We start from the raw sequence: 15,520 nt of genomic DNA, 5'->3' as shown, positions 1-15,520 counted from the left end.
AAATTCAGACAAATCGCTCCTCATTCTCGCCATTCACTTTCACGCTCACCCTGCACTCACAGCAATCACAATGCACTCACACTGATCACCATGCAATCACACCATTCACCTGCTTACCTCTGCACTCACAATGCACTGGCACTTTTCACCCTGTACTTCACCCTGCAGTCACACGAGCACACTACTCAACCTGCACTCATGTGACACTTCACTCACTCACCTGTCCCCCTCACTGCTCAATCTGGAAATTCCAATAAGCCCATCAATAACCATACATTAATTCGTCCCACTCTGCACTTACACCCTCACCCAAATTCATATAGTCGCCTCACTCACCCTGCAGCACCCCTCTTACCCTACTCTCACACTGTCGCATGGGTCACCGTGCACTCACGTGGGTACTCTTGCCACCTACACAGCGCAGAGGGTTAATGTGCCTGCTACAAAGAAGGTGTACTATGCAGATCAAAGAACTGAGTGTGAGTAAACAATGAGAAGTGCTATAAAAAAATGAAATGTTTGCCAGAAAGGTGCTATAGAGAGATGAGGTGCCTTGTTGGTGAGTGGCAGTGAGGGAATTCATGGAGGAGGAGGAAATGGAGGAGGGGGCGCCAAAACAGACTGTTGCACTGTGTGCGACCAGTGCTAGGGCCAGCCATGGCTGGGAGTGTTAGCCCCCACTTGAAGTTCAGGTCTAGTTGCGCTCCTGTACACAAGTATGGCCTGTCGTCTCCCATCAAGGTTTTCGTCCTAAATTACAAAAGGACACATTTACATGCACTGCAATCCAGCCTTTCAGGGGGCCCCTTGATAGAGGCAGCTCTGTTTTTGCCCTGATGGCCTGGAATAATTCCTAAACAGATTCTTGTAAATACCGTTTTGTTTCATTTCTTTTTAATGTGATTGATGTAAGAGAGTCTATTACCTTTTGCAGGGAAATGTGTTTGTTTCATGTAACAACTATAAAAAAGTTTATTTTAGATCAAAACCTGCAGTTTACTAAACACTCTTATTGTGTTAAACATTACTTGCCAGATATGGCCCATGATATGCGCGTGGCGATTGATTGTATAGTGTACCAGATTCCTGAAATTTCTGTTAGGTGGTGGGGGGGCCCAACCTCTAAAGAAATTCAGCTGGGGGGGCTCAACCTACAAAAGTTTGAAGACCTCTGGGATAGATTGTCAGGGGCCTCCCCTCCATGCCCCCAACAATAATGCATGTTGTGGGTTTACCGGGTGGAAATGGGGCACCCACTAAAACCAAACAAATATTTTGTTTTGTTTTTTTTAACAAAGATTCTGGCAAAGCAGGAGAGACAGCCCGAAGCCCAAGCCAACCCCTGCAATTAAAAAAATAATAAAATCCAAAATAGTCAATTCTTGGGTGCCCTCATGGGATCAGGTCCCTAAAAAATACCAAAAAGGCGAAACACACGCAGACATATTTATGAAGTGAACGGAGAAGCCGTCATTTCACATTCCCTGCTCTTGGCAGGGAGCGCCCCATAATGCCCTGTGAGGGCTTTTTATTGACATGTATACGTCCTTGTGGTGCTCCTGAGAGGGGCACCATAAAGCATTCTTTTAAATGATGTGGGAGTCTGCAACAAGTGTAGCAGCCCTCTAGGAACTCTAAAAAAATTGCAGTAAATCTCTCGGGTCATTGAGTACATGGCCCCAGGAGAGCTTACCTATTTTTAAATGCACTTTGAACTGGAACTGAACATCCTTCAGCTGGAGTGCAGGGACCCTTTGTAGTTGGTGCTATGGCTACATTCTGTGCCCTAAAGAGTATGTAGAAAAAAGCCTCAACTCATGTTTGTTTTTCTTCTGAATAAAAATGCTTTACTTAAAATATTTGTTGAGACTGTATTTATTATAAATCATTGGCACCTGGAAAGGCATTGGGTTATAGTTATTGATACATTAGTGTGGTGATTTCTTGACAAAGGCAATAGATCTGCTTTGTAAAGGTTGATGTGCGGACCCTTTGCTAAAGCCAATAGGCCAGTCTTTTATATTTTGCTGTTCTGATCCTTGAGAAAGCCATTGGGCCTGCCTTAGTTAAAATGACAGCCTTTATATTGCTACTTTATGTTTTAAATAACCTCAGAAAGTCACTGAACAAAACAATGGTCAAGTGACGTTATATTTGGGATGGTAATAACATTTCACTTTACATAAAAGAACCCTTGGAAATTCACTAAATAAAATGGTTAAAGGGGCGTTAGAGTTAGGTTAAACGTCAGTTAAAACTAAACATTTGAAACTAATAAAACCAGTGAAATTCACCAGTTATATTTGTGTTAAGTACCTAGAACTTGTGCCCTAAAATAACTATAACTCACGATCTCGCTGAGCAACTGCTTGTACCCTCACATATTACATCACCGACAGAATGTTCAATGACTGCATTTATAACATCTCTAATGACATTTGAGGTGATATCATTGATAATAACTCAGTGCAATGCCAAACCATAAATAACCTGTAACTGTCATTTTTCATCTGAGCATGTGGGTGTCTATATATCACATCACACATTGTGTAAGTATACACACACTGATGTATACTGCAGCCAGGCAAATTCAGCCTCCCATGACAAATCCCTTGTGCATGAAAGACGTAGTTGATAGGTATAATGTGAGTCTATTGGTACAAACCATTTGCTATTTTCTGTCTTTTAAACACCTACATAAAACTGTGTGGACTGAGATTCGTTCAAAGAGTGGGATCTGATGACATTAGGTATAATCTGCTGGGCAATTTGTATTTGATGAGCTAAGTTAAATGTGCAAATGCTTTCTTCTGTCTGGAGAGCATTAAATCAAATAGTCATGTTCCACTAGGTCAAAGATTGAAAATGAACACGCCAATCACAAAAAAACAAATTGAGCCAGGAAACATTTTTCGGATCGGATATAGAAGCATTAAAAAAAGAACACTAATAGAACTATGTACTTTAATAAATAGAAGAGCGTAAATTTAAATTGTTATCAGTCCATCTATGTGTTTAACAATCCAATGCTTTCATCAGACCACAGAGCCAGGGTAATTGGAACTCTCTGCCTGCTCTGAAGGCAGCTCACTCGCGACACAATTCGTTCATATTTCACCAACAGAAAACATGTTAGCTCAACCGAAAAGAATAGGACATGGGTTGTAATTAAGGTATTTGCACTGTGCGTGTTGCCATGGTGAAATTGCGCACTGCTTCTCAATTCTAGCTGCCGACCTGTGACTCAGTACTACAGATCTTCCATTTCTGAGAGATGCAGATTTACCATAAAATGGTTTAGAAATTACTGACTGAAAGGGGCTTGTCTGTACATTCAGCCTGCCAGGTTTAGTACCTTAGCGGCAGTGGTGGGTGGCATCTATGGGGAGAGGAGAGGGCGGCACAAATAAAATAACATAAAAATGTAATTAAAAGCTTACCTAGTCTTTGCACCGGACCTCTTCTTTCTGCAGCTGCAGCCCGGCCACGAAAGTCCCTTGACCAATCCTGCTGCTGCTCCCATTGCATGAGAGCAGCTCCCTGATTGGAGGGAGCAGCCTCACTCGGCGCTCCACAGCGCTCTGGAGGCCTGCACTTGCTCTAACTGTTAGAGATTTTTAAAGTGCTCATGTGTGGCTGGCTTTCACAAGATGCTTGGCAAAAAAGACATGCACTTTAAACAGTGCATGTACAGCCCACCCTCCTCCCTGCTGCTGTCACTCAGCAGGCCCCGCCTGACACTCAGTTCGGGACGGGATGAAAATAAAATGGTATTATATTACCATTTTATTTTTCATCTCTGGGGCTTTGGGGGGAAGTTAAGTGGGGAGATGCTCCTCCGCTCCAACAGAGGATCCGCCCCTAATTAGCAGCTTATTTATTAGACTTAACTCTTCCTTATATGAGAACAGATATCCATCCCATGCATCGTCAAAGACCAGCATCACTGTTGCCCCAATCACTTCGAGTTCTCATGAAGCCATCAGCCATAAAACGGCTCTAGTTGTGGTCCACGCTGAGAGGTGCACAATGGGTGGTAAAGTATTAAGCAGGGCCAGGGCACGTGTCTAGATTTGTATTTCCATGTACATCAAAAAGTCGCAGAATTTTAAATAACTTAAAAAGTTTATGATCTCCTTGTGGGAGAGGGAATTATTCAGTCAGTTGTGTGCAAATGTGTCTTGATATAAGTCTTGGTTTAAGTGCTCCATAAGGGATGGTAACAGATCTGATATACTGCTAAAACCTATGTAGCAGAACTGAGGGGCAGTGGCTGTGAAGATTGCATTGTAAGAGAAACACAGCCTTTTCATATTTGCAACCAACAGTCGGTCAATCCTTTTTGAGAAGGTGGGTGGCTTTGTTCGGGACTGTAAGACAGGCCACCAATTTGCCAGGTATAACGTGAGGCCTTTTTCCTGAGTAGGGTGGTATTGTGGGGGTCAGTACATTGTCTGGGGTGGGAACTAATGCTTGCCACTGGTGTAACAGGATCTCAGGCACTGTAGGACTCCAATTAGATAACCAAGGGATTCCCTTTCTACACTTGCATCTCCAAAAGCATTTAGGTTGAGCAATCCAAGCTTCATCTAGGAGGTGGTAATGGAAGTGGAACTCAGATGCAGTATGACAAATAATCACAAACCATAAACACAGTGAATAGCCACATGTATACCATTTAATTTAAAAAATATATTTTATGTATGGGAAATGTAGAACAGAAATAGCTAACAGTAAATAAATCTAGAGAGTGCTGTTATCTCCTGAGGCCGACATATGACTTCAAAGACATTTTACAGAGCTTGTGTTGCAAAGTGCTGCACCTCAAAAATATGGGAATTCCATAGGGATAAATAGTGAGTTGTTGGTGGATCTCTGAGACCACAGTGCCTCGATCCTCTTCATATGGATTTGTTTAGAGTCAGTGGTTAATGGATTTAAATGGTACCAGAGGGAGAGAATATTACAATGTATCAAATATACTATTATGTCTGTCCTTTCTCCAAATTTCTCTGGGGAGACTGATGCAAGGTGAAACAGCTTAGCAGCTTTGAGTCCAGGAATCTGAGAATTTGGAAAAATGTCACAAAGCACAAAAACAGAATGCATTCAAAACTCAATAACCCAGCATCCGAGTGAAAACTGATTTCAACTCACAGAAAAAGCTGGTTTTAGGATATGAATGGGCAAGCCCAAAAGTTGAAGTTCCAGTGTCCAGTTAGCAAGGCTCTCACGATCTGGTGGTTGGTTCTAGGTAGGCACCAGATACAGGTTCAATAGGAGACTCTAATACCTCTCTTTGTCAGGGGTCTCCCTATCTTCATGAGGAAATTTGGTTTAGATTCCTTTGTATATTCGTGTCATGCCGATTTGTGGTATGCTAATGGATTCTTGGTTTAGAATCCCCTGGATAGGAATCATCATTGTGGAACTCACTCGTTGAGTTTCTTTCTCTTACTTATGACTGTAGGACTTGGCCCTTTTTGGCTAAAGTTCCCTAAACTGTTTGCCTTCCCCCTGGACCTTTTTTCTTACATGGTGTTGCCAACTTAGATGATTTGGGCACTCTGCCACTGCTGATCAGTGTCAAAGTGCAAGTGCTCTGTGTGTAAAGTGTAATGGTAATTGGTGGTCCATTATTGGTATGTTTGCCTTACTAGTAAAGTCCCTAGTTAAGTGCACTATGTGTGCCAGGGCTGGTACTGCAAATTCTACTAGTGGGCCTGCAGCACTAATTGTGCCACCCACACAAGCAGCCCTAAAGGGAGAACTCAGGCCTGTCATTGCAGTGCCGGCGCGTAGTTTGTAAAACTGCCATGTTGTCCTGACACGTGCACCCACTTGCCAGGCCTTAACCTTCCCTTTTTATGCAAATCAGACACCCCTATGGTAGGTCCAAGGTACCCCCCTGGGCAGGGCGCAGTGTATGTGAATGGTAGGACATGTACTAAGGTGTGTACCATGTCCTGACAGTGAAATACTCTCCATTTCGTATTTGACTATTGAAAGGCCATCTTGCCCATAGGACAGAATGGGGATGGCTGTGTAATATGTTTCCAGCCTATCTTCCCATAGGCTTAAGATAGAGAGGTGAAGTTTAGTGTGCCTGAACTCACAATTTAATAACACATCTTTTTGTGAAGGTGGTTTTTGCATTGTGTGTTTAGAAGTGGCTGATTTTTTGTGTTCTAACATTTCTGTGCATCTCTGCCTGGTTGAGGATTGACTGTCTGGATTTGAATTTGATAAGCTCTGGGGATTTCCTTGACCCAGGGTAGGAGGTAAGACAGCAACAGGCTTACCTGCATCTGGAGTGTAGGTGGGATGTGTAGCCCCTGGAGGTGAAGAGGCCTGGGCTGCTGCCATAAAACAATGGCTCCATCTCCTACTGAGTGATTGAGGATCCAGAAACCCACTATCAAAGGAAGAAGGTGTCACTGGCAGGGAGACACCCAGAACTGGTTCGGACAGGGGTCAGTGCGCCCCTGAATACAAAGACTTCAAAGACATTTAGGGGTATAACTATGAGAGCTGAAACCCCTGAACGTTGGAATGTAACTGATCAAGACTGAAAAGGATTGAAACTACTTTGTGGTCAAGAGGAACTTCTGCCAAGGAAGAAACAGCTGAAGAGACTGAAGGAAAGGACTTACCCTTGCTGTGTGTTCTGGGGCTGGCCTGTAGTTTGCTGATGTAACAAAGGAGAGGCTAAGGGACTTTGCTGTGTGCTGTGTTCCCCCTGCTTGAACGGACTTTGCTGTGTGCTGTGTACTGAAGTAAATTGTCCCCAAGAAGAGCTGGCTTCCTGTTGTGAAAACTCAGGAACATAAAAGTTTCCAGGGGGTCTCAGCGACGCTGTGTGCTTGTGCTTTTTGCAGCCTGAGATCCTTGTAAGAATTGCCCTGTGATCGTGGTCACCTGGAGTCCAAGTGAGTCTCAGCGACGCTGTGTGCGTGTGCTTCGTGCAGCCTGAGACCTTCGTGAGGATTGCCCAGTGATCTGTGCACCCAAAGTCCAAGTGAGTCTCAGCCACGCTGTGTGCGTGTGCTTTGTGCAACCTGAGACCTTCGTGAGGATTGCCCTATGATTGTGTGCACCCGGAGCTTAAGTGAGTCTCAGCGGCGCTGTGTGCGTGTGCTCTATTGCACCCTGGGACCTACGTGAGAATTTGCCCTGTGACGGTGTCCCAGAGTAGTAGTGCTTTCTGAATTGATCGACAGCGTGACCAGAAGTGCTGCGATTTTCATTGCCATCAGCCCGGACCGGCATCCCCAGACGAGCTGTGAGGATTCACCACTGCCGACCCGAGCCCGCCATTGCCAAGGAGAGACCTCGAACCATCACGTCAAGCTGCAAGGAGAGGAGAGGAGAGTGAGGTCGTACCCCCAGGTAACGCCCAGTGAGCGCGAGTCACGCCTGGGGCGGGGTGCGGGCTACGAGAGACAAGCGCTCGGCCTTTCGCATCGTGGCAGAGCGAACCTCCGCTGAAGTTTGTATCGCGGTCCGTACTTGCAGAGGAGTGGCAGTACCAGGGCCGGAGTGTGGGGGCATATTTTGGCAGTAGCTGACTGCTAGTCAGTAAGAGTGGCATAGAGACCATCCAGAGCACCGTGATTGGTGCCGGAGTTCATTATTGGTGGCATAATGAACTGCCTGATTCTTGCATTATGCATTGCCTTATTTTTGCATACGAAACTGCCTGACTGTTGCATTACACATTGCATTATTTTGGGATTACGAAGTGCCTGATTCTTGCATTACGAACTGCATAGCATTGCATTAGGACTGCATTGGATCATTGAGAATTGCTCATTAATACTGCAAGAACCTACAAGGGCTTGCTGGCCTAATAACCTGCAAGGTGAAATATTGCAAATATACAGATGTTTGGATTTTTATTGTGTGGTCTCATCGTATATCTTTTTATAAACATATAATTGTTTTTATGAAACTCATGTGGAGTCCATTTGTGGTGTCATCATTGGGTCGCTGAGGTGCCTTGGAGATAAGCCTGGCTGCTCGTGCCAAGCTACCAAGGGGGTGAGCAGGGGCTATCTGAGAAGGTGTCCTTACTTTTCCTGACGTAAAAGCAAGGGTCCCTATTTGGACTAAGGTACCTACCTCAGCCAACTAGAGACCCCCAGTTCTAACAATAACCTGTTGACTATTGGGAGGGATTTTAATATATTGCTTGTTAGCGAAAATTTCTGTTGGATTGATTATTTCTTTGTAAATATATGTTTCTAGCATTAGAAAACTGTTTTGGTCACATTTTGATAATAGATTTTGTGCAATCATTGATGGCCTGCAGACTTGGCCCTCAGGATTCCTGGGTAGCTCGCTTCCTCAAGAAGACTTCCACATAAGCTTTGGCCCACCAGGCCTAGCTTCTTGCATTCCTTGTCAGGAGCCAGCTACTCTCTAGAGTGCTCAGTACAGTTTCTTCTTATTTTAGAGCCATTTTAGATAATTAGGCGTGTTCCCACCATGGGGTAAAATTATTTTCTAGAATCTTGTTTATGTCAGGGGTATTCGCATGCTGGTTCAGCAGACTTTCGGAAAAATACAACCTACTGGCCCAAGAGGTACTATTTCTGGGCTAATGAACTTTGGGTGCCACATTCAAATATCACAACCCAAATGTGAGAACAGCATTGCTGACTTTATTTCTGGGTCTCAGTGAAGGAGATTAAGAGCATGCACAAAATGAAGGGAAAATGTATTGCTCAGGTGCCTCTAAGACATCCTGGGTAGGGTCTTGGAGTTCTCAAGACTGCCCTCTTCACAGCACGACAGGCCTCACACAAGAAAAACACCCTGAGCACGGTTACCCAATCTCCAGGCAGATCATGAAGCCACTCTCTGCAGAATCTCAAACCGGTTTAGGCCAGCACTTTGTAGACTGGTCTGAATGCATTCTGTAGCCAAAAGCCAGACAGTATCAATCAGAGTCTTTGAGGCAAAGCCTCTGGTGTGCTCCAAAACAGGGAAGCTAGAATCGCAGCCCTGGGCACCGAACCAGTCATAGATCAAACGAGTTCCATGTAGGCTACATCTAAAAACAAACACACACCATAGTTATGGGGACTAGAAGGATCCACTTATGAAAGATTAAGAGGATTTTACTCAAAGAAGTCCGTAGGTCTATCCCCCAGGGGTACAAGTAAAAAGGTATGTGCCCCTCACAAGAATCTCAACTGCCCCCAATTAGTAGCTTCTTAGAGTGGGCAGTTGCCGGTCTCTTCTATGGACACAATTTATCTTTGGGTGAATACCTAGTGTAGCAGAGCTATGTTCTCTACTAACAAAGCAAAACACAGATGCATGGAGCCCCTTTGAACAGCAGTGAAGCAAGATAAGTGTGTGTTGTCAAGTATTCGTCCAGGTAAGGTCATGGGAAGCCAGAGAGTATGTAACAGGTTCTCATCTCACACCCTATCACTATTTATCTGCTTTTTGAAATATGGTTTCCAAACTGTAGCTTTTACCCATTGCAAGCCCAACCCTAATTATAATAACCAAATGATCCTCATGCATGTATACTCGTAAGGCAGCTACTAATACAATCTGGCAAGGGATGTCACCTTTTCCGTACAGTACCTCACGAAGGGTGTCCATAAGCTCTTTCTCTTCTCTCATTTGCTCTAGTTTTCTTCTTATTGTAAATTGTGGATCTACTGACTCCAAACTCCTCTGCGGCCTTAAGAACACTGTAAGAAAGAATAGATTTTTACATAACAAAACCAGAATCAAAGTAAACAAATATTTTGTGCTAGTTATATACTGCATCGGTTTTATTAATGAAGGAACAACTTTTTCGTTCAGTTTTGAGGAGCTCAAAATGTAATTTTCTGGGCTGGCTACCTGCACTTAATTTCGGATAAGACACCTACTGAGAATTTGAATAGAACATGAACTACATACCTGCTGACTTCCTTGAAAACTCCTGCATATTAAAACTGACCATAACAACAGACAATTATTTGGTGATGATGAAGACCAGCATTTTGACACTGTTAATTTCACTTTATATTCTTTGACATCCTTTACCGAATTAGAGGAAGGAAATATACTTGTCCTATTCTTATAGACACATACTGCTGCAGATACCCAGCCTGACAATGATGGATTCATTCTCGAGTGTTTTGGAAGTAATGAGGTTAGAGCAAGGAATTTATCAAGATTCTTCCGCATGATCAAGGGCAGAAATCTCCATACCAAGGTGCGGCATATAGACTCTTGGTGACCGATTTGTGAAAAAGAATGAGCAGGGAAAAAGCCTACATTGCTTTGGAAAAGATTATGATACATAATGAATCATGCTGAATGGCTTCCTTCCTCTTTGGTGTAATGATATTCCTCATCTTCAATGGACGTTGCTGGAGGAGTAAAAGCTATAGAAACTAATGGGGGTGGTGACAATCCAGTTTGTGCCTGCTCACACACTAGTGCCTGAGCCTGATAAGTCAGTGCATGGGTAGGCTGCTCCTCAGAGAAAATCCTACTCCTTTTCTTCAAACCTCTGTTGAGTGTTAGAAAGTACTGTATTTAGCTGTTAGTATTAGTATAAACAATGACAGAGAAGACTGCGAACCAGCCGAGACAATATCTCAAGAGACACCTACAAATCTGCACTCAGAAGGTGTCATGCTCAATTTAAAGAAGACAGGAGAAGCAGTCCTCAAACTGAGCCTGAAATCCTGCTCCAACTTTAGCAAAGAGCGTTTCAACATCATCAGAGAATTCTCCAACCCAACTGCAGCCACCAACTCCATTATCCCTTCACAGGACCTCTGCAACAGCCTCTCTGACTTCCTCTATAACAAAATTCTCATGAGTTACAGTAACTTCGCACACCAACCCACTGCAGAAGACATCATTGGCAACTTCCCACCACTACCAAGAACACCCATCAACGAATGAACTTGAGCTCCCTTCACCACAGAAGACACTGTGGGAATTATGAAGAAAATCCAAACACTGCGCCCCCAATGACCTCTGCCCACACCACATCTGCAACCTGCGAAGACCACTAATCTGCAGCAACCTCACCACTATCATCAACACCACCATCCTTAGTTGAACCTTCCCAGATAACTGGAGACATGCAGAGGCCAAAGCTCTTCTGACGAAACCCTCACAGACCCAGAAGAGCTCAGCAACTACAGACCCATCTCGCTCCTACCGTTGCCATTCAAAGACATGAAGAAAGAGATCAAGAGGCAACTCTTCTCTCAACTAGAACAGCACCACCTCTTGGGCATCCCTCAGTCAGGGTTATGCAAAAATTACCACCCAGAAACTGCCCTCTTGGCAGCAACAGAAGACAAGGACTATCACAGACAGAGGTAAAGCACTGCTCTCATCCTCCTCTGCCTCTCAGTGGCCTTAGACACCGTATCCCACGGCACCTTCCTCTCTAGACTTCATGACTCAGGAATTGAAGGTGCTGCCATGAGCTGAATAATCACCTTTCTCTCCAACAGAACACAACAAATCAGACTGCTCCCCCATACACCTCCAAGCCAAAGAAGCTCATTTGCGGAGTCCCCCAAGGATCCTCCCTCCACCCAACCCTTTTCAACATGCAAATGGCAACCCTCACCTCAGCATAAGAGTCCATGACATGAACATGGTATCCTAAGCTGATGACACACAGCTCATCCTCTCCCTCACTGATAAAAATACCACCACCAGGACTAACTTCCCCTCTGGCAAGACCAACGTGGCCAACTGGATGAGGGAAAACTGCCGAATAATCAACATATACAAAATAGCTATCCTGCTCTTCGGAAACCAGAGCTCCCGATGGAACTTCTCCTGGTTGCCAGCCGAAGTAGGGCCCACCCCCACAGACCATGCGAAACGTCTGCATCTTCCTAGATGACAACCTCACAATGAATAAACAGGTCAATGCTGTGACCTCACCTGCTTCCTCATTCTTTAACAGCTCTGCAGAATTTTCAAATGTCTCCCCACATACATGAGACACACAGTCACCCAGGCCCTCATAACCAGCAGATTAGTCTACGGCAACCCATTTTATGTTGGCATCTCCAACTAGCTCACTCTAAGACTCCAGACCATCCAAAACACCGCTACCATACTCATCCTAGACATCGCCACAAGGGTTCCTATCACCGCCTACCTCACTGGACTACATTGGCTACCCATCCAGAAACAATGCAAATTCAAGCTGCTTATCCACACCAATAAGCCCTCCACAACACCGGACTTGAATATCTCAAAGACCAACTTCATCTCTACTATCCTACCAGACAACTACGCTCATCCTCACTTGCCCTCGCACGTGTCCCCCGGAACATACCTTGGCAATTTATTCCATGAACAGCAGAAGATGTATAAGTAACCAGTCCTCTTATTGTCATATATAATGACTGAAAAGGCTAAAACAGGCCCCCCCCTGAATCCCACAGAAATGTAACACATGGAGCCAGTGCGTAAAACTTTGCATGAATGAATGAATAGAAACATATAGAGTGCCACTGTTACCTCACACAGTGACCTGCCTTGTGCATTACAGAAACTAGAATCAATGGCTTACATGTCTTTTTGAATGGGTCATCCAATGATGGTACTGACATGGAAGCAGTGAACTGTAAGACAATTCAGTGAGCTAATGCACCTGTTTTCAAATCGCTCTGTAAACTACTTATCTAAGCTATTTTATCGCTAGTACCATGAAACTTAAATTGTGCCTAAAGACTACGCCTGGGTGTAAAATCCGTCTCTGCTCATGGAGTTTGTGGAGTTTTTCCCACTCTGTGCTGAGTACAGGGTTCTCATAAACTTTGCACAGTGGCATGGAGCAGGGTTTTTCTTCTCTCGCAGCTCACCAATGTTAAATTGTCGAGCGAGGAAGATTCAACGCTAGACCACATTCTGGCGAGATTTCTCAGCGCAGGCGGTCACAGCAGGTCGCTACCGTTCGCGTTGAGAAACCTGCCGCTGGCGTTGAGGAAGATGCCGCTTCAGCAGAATTTCTACTCGAGAAGCAGAAAGAAGCTGCACCCTCTTGTGCTATGCGACCAACTCCCGGCGCTAAAAAATCAGCATGAGCAAAGCAACTTTCCTCACTTCGTGGAATTTTTGGTCTCGGAGCGGAGTTTTTTTGTCACAGAACTCCAGAAACTCTGGCAAGGCCTTCAAAATAGCACGCATTAATTACAGTGATGCAAAGCATCAAGATTACAGAACTGCCAACTTAAAAATGTGTTTTATCATGTGAGGAGGGGGCAGAGCCTTGAAGGGGTTGGGTCTAATGTGGAAAGAGATGCTTAGAGCCCATCACAATGGAGGGAGCCAAAGACAGGGGACGGGGCCTAAAGGGCACTGTAGCTAGGTGTAGAAGACTCAAATAACAAAGATGGGAGACATAGCTGAAAGGGACCGAGGCAGATTGTTGCTTTCAAATTAAGAAATGCTGAAGTAACATACGACACAGCTTTAATGTTGACACACAGAAGCACAACAGGGCGAGTGTTGGTATTCACGTCACTCCTAATTTGCGGACTTTAGCAGAAAAGATGCAAAACAATTTGCTCCAATTTTGTCTGGTGCTATCCTTTAGTAAGTGCACCTAACAGCACTATATCCTTCCTAATTTAAAACTTTTTAAGGTGAATCCGTGATTCCTAGCTACATGCAATGACACAAAGTAACTCAATAAATCATGGCGCTGGTGCAAACATGTTCAACTTTTCGTGATTACTCATATGTTATCTGATATTCAAAATATATATCTATGTGGAAGGAAAGGGTTCCGTGAATGTCCGCTGTCGGTTTTAAGCCAAGGCCTTCACTAATGTAAAACAATAGCCTCCTCACAAGCAAGAGACACATTGCGTCTGTCTCTCAATTGCTTCCAATTTCAACTATTTCTAAATCTGAATTTGCTTCCATTAAATTCTGCATTTCCTGGAAATAAAATGAAGGCATTTATCATTTTTCTGACAGATCACTTATTCCAACAAGCATTGGCAAAGTCAATAGGTAGATCTTGCATTCTGAGTCATGATGAAAATATTTTTTTTAATCCTACTGCTGTGAAAAGACAACACAAGCATCATTGCGTTCTGTATACAATTTGTCTAAGAGATAAAGAATTTAATGTTCTACATCGTGGCCAAGACCTGGAACGAACTCCCCCACAGCATCAGACGAAGCCCCACCCGGCAAGCATTCAGGAGGAGCCTCAAGACCTGGCTCTTCGAATGACCGGAGCTGCCTGAAACCTCCCTCCCCCCAGCGCCTTGAGACCCTCATGGGTGAGTAGTGTGCTCTACAAATCCTTGATTGATGGATCGATTGATGTGTGATGATTTGTATTTTTGAGGTCTAAAATTGCCTCATGCATTGCAAAGCAAGAGTTCCACTGGAGGAAGAATGATACACCATATAGCTAATAGTTTGGGGTGGGACAGCAAAACTCCTCTGAGTGGAGCAAAAGTCCTCTCTGTACATTTTAAGGAAATAGTAACATTAGGCATGCAGCTCATATTAGAGGGTTCCAGTGGTGGGGGAGGCAACATACGAGTGCAAACAGGACCATGAAACCCTCTAGTTAGACAAGGAGCGAGTGTAATTTGTGAAATGAACTGCTTTTAGTTTCTTTTCTTCCCCACTTACTTCTAAGAAGTTCTCTCTCCCTTAGCAGGCTGGATTTGAGGGGCACGGCATTCCCATACTTTTTTTAAATAAAGAAAAAGATTTCCCCTACTTTTTGTTAAAAAAAGACAACCGTCTCAGAATGGTTAATTCTGAGAGTTGAAATACCTCAGATGAAATGTAAAGCAAGCAGTTTCCTGTGCTGTGTAACCAAGGGAAGGGTAAACAAGCCTTCTTGCTAGCACGCCTGCTTGCCAGAAAGAAATGTAAATGTGTGCAACTGATTCATCTGCAAATGCAAAGAGAGCTAGGAAGCCTTATTGGCTTTCAATCAATCAATCATTGGTAAAGCGCACTACATACCCGCGAGGGTCTCAAGGCGCTGTGAGGGGGGGGGGGGTTGGGGGAACGGAATCACTTGGAGCTTCCTGACAACAAAGATGTATTCTTTTTAAGATGTATTGCAAGGGAGTTACCAGCTGTGATGTGTGTACTTTTAAAGGACAGTTATAAAAAATGGCACTGTGTACAGTCTGGGTACTACTAAAACCTATCATTTGGAAGCACTTTATCTTAAACCTTTTTGCACATTTTGTAGCAGCCTAGTTTATATTGTAAGTAATGCAAGTTAAAAAAAAATAACTTACATATTCACAGTACTTTCTGTCACAATCTGTGACCTCATATCTCTAAACATACACAAGTCATTATTCTCCATAACCTGGGTTCAGTTCTGTGGCTCTCTGATTACAGACACAGGCCTCTGCAGTGCATTAACTGAGGTTTCATAATGTACAATAGTGCATTTCCCACTGATGAACTTAACCTGCAATTCTTTTTCATTTAAATGTGTCTTATTTTATATGTAGTTACCTGAAGTTCAGAGACCAGA

At 43.9% G+C, this 15,520-nt stretch overlaps 1 protein-coding gene across 4 annotated transcripts in view; it reads right to left on the bottom strand.

Moving 5' to 3' along the window:
• The window catches only part of LRCH1 (leucine rich repeats and calponin homology domain containing 1), a 758,040-nt gene that overhangs the window by 103,849 nt on the left and 638,671 nt on the right, over positions 1-15,520 (bottom strand). For all 4 annotated transcript variants that reach the window (XM_078657325.1, XM_078657324.1, XM_078657326.1 and 1 more), the window contains exon 16: positions 9,601-9,710. In XM_078657325.1, the coding sequence (XP_078513451.1) occupies positions 9,601-9,710 (110 nt within the window). The remainder of the gene's footprint in view (positions 1-9,600; positions 9,711-15,520) is intronic.

This window comes from Lissotriton helveticus, chromosome 8 (genome assembly GCF_964261635.1).
Source record: "Lissotriton helveticus chromosome 8, aLisHel1.1, whole genome shotgun sequence".
In the NCBI taxonomy this organism is placed as follows: Eukaryota; Metazoa; Chordata; class Amphibia; order Caudata; family Salamandridae; genus Lissotriton; species Lissotriton helveticus.
This window is presented reverse-complemented; position numbering and strand designations above follow the sequence as displayed.